The sequence below is a fragment of the Mandrillus leucophaeus genome, unplaced genomic scaffold (assembly GCF_000951045.1).
Source record: "Mandrillus leucophaeus isolate KB7577 unplaced genomic scaffold, Mleu.le_1.0 Scaffold164, whole genome shotgun sequence".
Taxonomy (NCBI): Eukaryota; Metazoa; Chordata; class Mammalia; order Primates; family Cercopithecidae; genus Mandrillus; species Mandrillus leucophaeus.
Genome location: NW_012101632.1, coordinates 1,733,469 through 1,736,069, shown reverse-complemented (window position 1 = coordinate 1,736,069; position 2,601 = coordinate 1,733,469). Strand labels below are relative to the sequence as shown.

The following is a 2,601-nucleotide window of genomic DNA, read 5'->3' as shown; positions in this document are numbered from 1 at the left end:
TGAGATGGAGTCTTGCTCTGTCACCCAGGCTGGAGTGCAGTGGTGCAATCTCTGCTCACTGCTATCTGTGCCTCCCAAGTTCAAGCTATTCTCCCGCCTCAGCCTCCTGAGTAGCTGGGATTACAGGTGCCTGCCACCATGCCCGGCTAATTTTTGTATTTTTAGTAGAGATGGGGTTTTGTCATGTTGGCCAGGCTGGTTTCAAAGTCCTGACCTCAAGTGACCCACCCGCCTCAGCCTCCCAAAGTGCTGCGATTAAAGGTGTGAGCCACCACACCCGGCCTAATTTTTGCATTTCCAACAAGCTTCCCTAGGGCATCTCCTAGAGGAACCCAAGATGTTGCAGGGGCTGAGACTGCACATCTTCAGGTTATACTTCCAGCGGCAAGACTCTGTGCTGTCCAATACAGTAGCCACTAGCCACATGTGGCTATTTAACTTATTAAAATAAAATTTGCCGGGTGCAGTGGCTCACACCTGTAATCCCAGCACTTTGGGAGGCCGAGGCGGGTGGATCACAAGATTAGGAGTTTGAGACCAACCTGGCCAACATGGTGAAACCCCCGTCGCTAATAAAAATACAAAAATTAGCCGGGCATGGTGGCAGGCGCCTGTAATCCCAGCTACTCAGGAGGCTGAGGCAGGAGAACTGCTTGAACCTGGGAGGCAAAGGTTGCAGTGAGCCGAGATCACAGCACTGCACTCCAGCCTGGGCGACAGAGCAAGACTCCATCTCAAAAAAATGAATAAATAAAATAAAACTTAACATTCAGTTCCTCAGTCACGCTGGCCACATTTCAACCACTCAATAGCCACAGGTTCCTAATGGCTACCCTATGGAACAGCACAGATTATAGGACATTTACATCATCGCAAGAAGTTCTGCTGGACAGTGCGGCCTAGACCTTGGTGAGTTCTACTGGACAGCATAGCCTAGACCCAAGATTCGTTCTAAAAAATGAAGGCTGGCTCACACCTATAATCCCACCACTTTGGGAGGCGGAGGTGGGAGAATCGCCTGAGACTAGGAGTTTAAGACCAGCCTGGACAACATTCTTTGTCTCTACAAAAATTCTGAAAATAAAAAATAATAATAAAAAAACTGGGCAAGGTGGCATGCACCTGTAGTCCCAGCTACACCGAAGGCTGAGGCAGGAGGATGGCTTGAGCCCAAGATTTCAAGGCTGCAGTGAGCTATGGTCGAGCAACTGCACTCCAGCCTGGGCGACAGAGTGAGACCGTCTCAAAACAAAACAAAACAAAAATAAAACAAAATAAATAAATACAAACACAAAGTAAAAATGAAAGCTAATCCTAGGCCCCTCTCCTGCCCACGAGAATTCAGGGACTCCACAGTGCCTACAAACCTCATGCTTTTAGGAAGCATAAAGGACTTCGGGAGGCAGGAGAGCAGTTGGAGGGGGACGGTGGAGGTGCTGCTACCTGACGGTGGAGGGGGAGGCCGGGGCCAGACCACGGAGAAGCCCCTAAACCCGCACAGCAGGAAACCTCTCAGCAGTCCCTGCTCCACCCAGGCTGGAAGAGGGCCACAAGCCTTGAGCTCATTGGCTGGCGGTAGGGGGCGGGCTGCCAGTGCCTTCCTTTGATTGGCTATTTTCTCTTGGCGGAAAGCCAACCATTGCGGGCTGGTGCTGAGGATGTGGCCAGGATCGCCGCACAGGCCTAGCCCGGAGTACAGGTGCCCACGCCAGGCGCTCTCGATTGGCGGTGAGTTCTGACTCCGGCCTCCTTCGAGACCCTTTTGCTCCGGATGTCGCCCACCTCCGACCCTCTCCCAGTCGGAGGGCGGGAAAGAGGAAGACAGGTCCTTCCTCCAGCTGCGGGGCACCCTGCCCCTTCCCCGAGCCCTGCAGCCCCAGAGTGTAAATATCCAAGCCCGCCCTCTCTGCGCCCAATGTCGCCATCTGGGATAGGGGCCGGGATAGGGGTCGCGCTGGTGGTCTGGCAGCCTCCTCTGCAGGGGGAGGAGGGAAGGGGGAAAGGAGGGGATGGGTGATTGAGGTGGACTTCGAGACAGGGCAGCCGTGTCCCCGCAGCAGCATGGCCCAGGAGGAGGGTGGGTGCCTGCCCGAGGTGCGGGCGCGGGTCGGGGCCGCGCATGGCATCCCCGAACTGGCCCCAAAGCTCCACTTCTATGACCGCGGACTCCTCACTACGACCAGGTAAACTCATCTGGGTCCTTGCCTCCACTAGACCAGCCTCCATTTTTCTACCTGTAAAGTGGGGAATCAGCCTTGCACCCGGGGGCGGCTGTGAGAATGAAGTGAGGCCTGGCTAAGAACCCTACAGTCCTGCCCCTTCCAGAACCCGCCCCACAGCTCTGGATTGGCAGCACCATCAGGGGCCATGAGGTCTGCCTGGAGGAGGTGCTGTTGAGAAGGCACTGTGGGGCTGGGCGCGGTGGCTCACGGCTATAATCCCAAACCGTTTGGGAGGCTGAGGCGGGTGGATCACCTGAAGTCAGGAGTTCGAGACCAGCCTGGCCAGCATGGTGAAACCCTATCTCTACTAAAAATACAAAAATTAGCCAGGCCCACGTGGTGGCAGGCGCCTGGTAATCCCAGCTACTCAGGAGACTGA

General features: G+C 55.2%; 1 protein-coding gene across 1 annotated transcript in view; it reads left to right on the top strand.

Annotated features, from left to right (window-relative positions):
* Positions 1-2,061: 2,061 nt before the first annotated feature.
* WBSCR27 (Williams Beuren syndrome chromosome region 27) overlaps positions 2,062-2,601 on the top strand; it is a 3,451-nt gene continuing 2,911 nt past the window's right edge. The window contains 2 exon segments of the mRNA XM_011976361.1: positions 2,062-2,161; positions 2,164-2,183. Of these exon segments, the coding sequence (XP_011831751.1) occupies positions 2,062-2,161; positions 2,164-2,183 (120 nt within the window).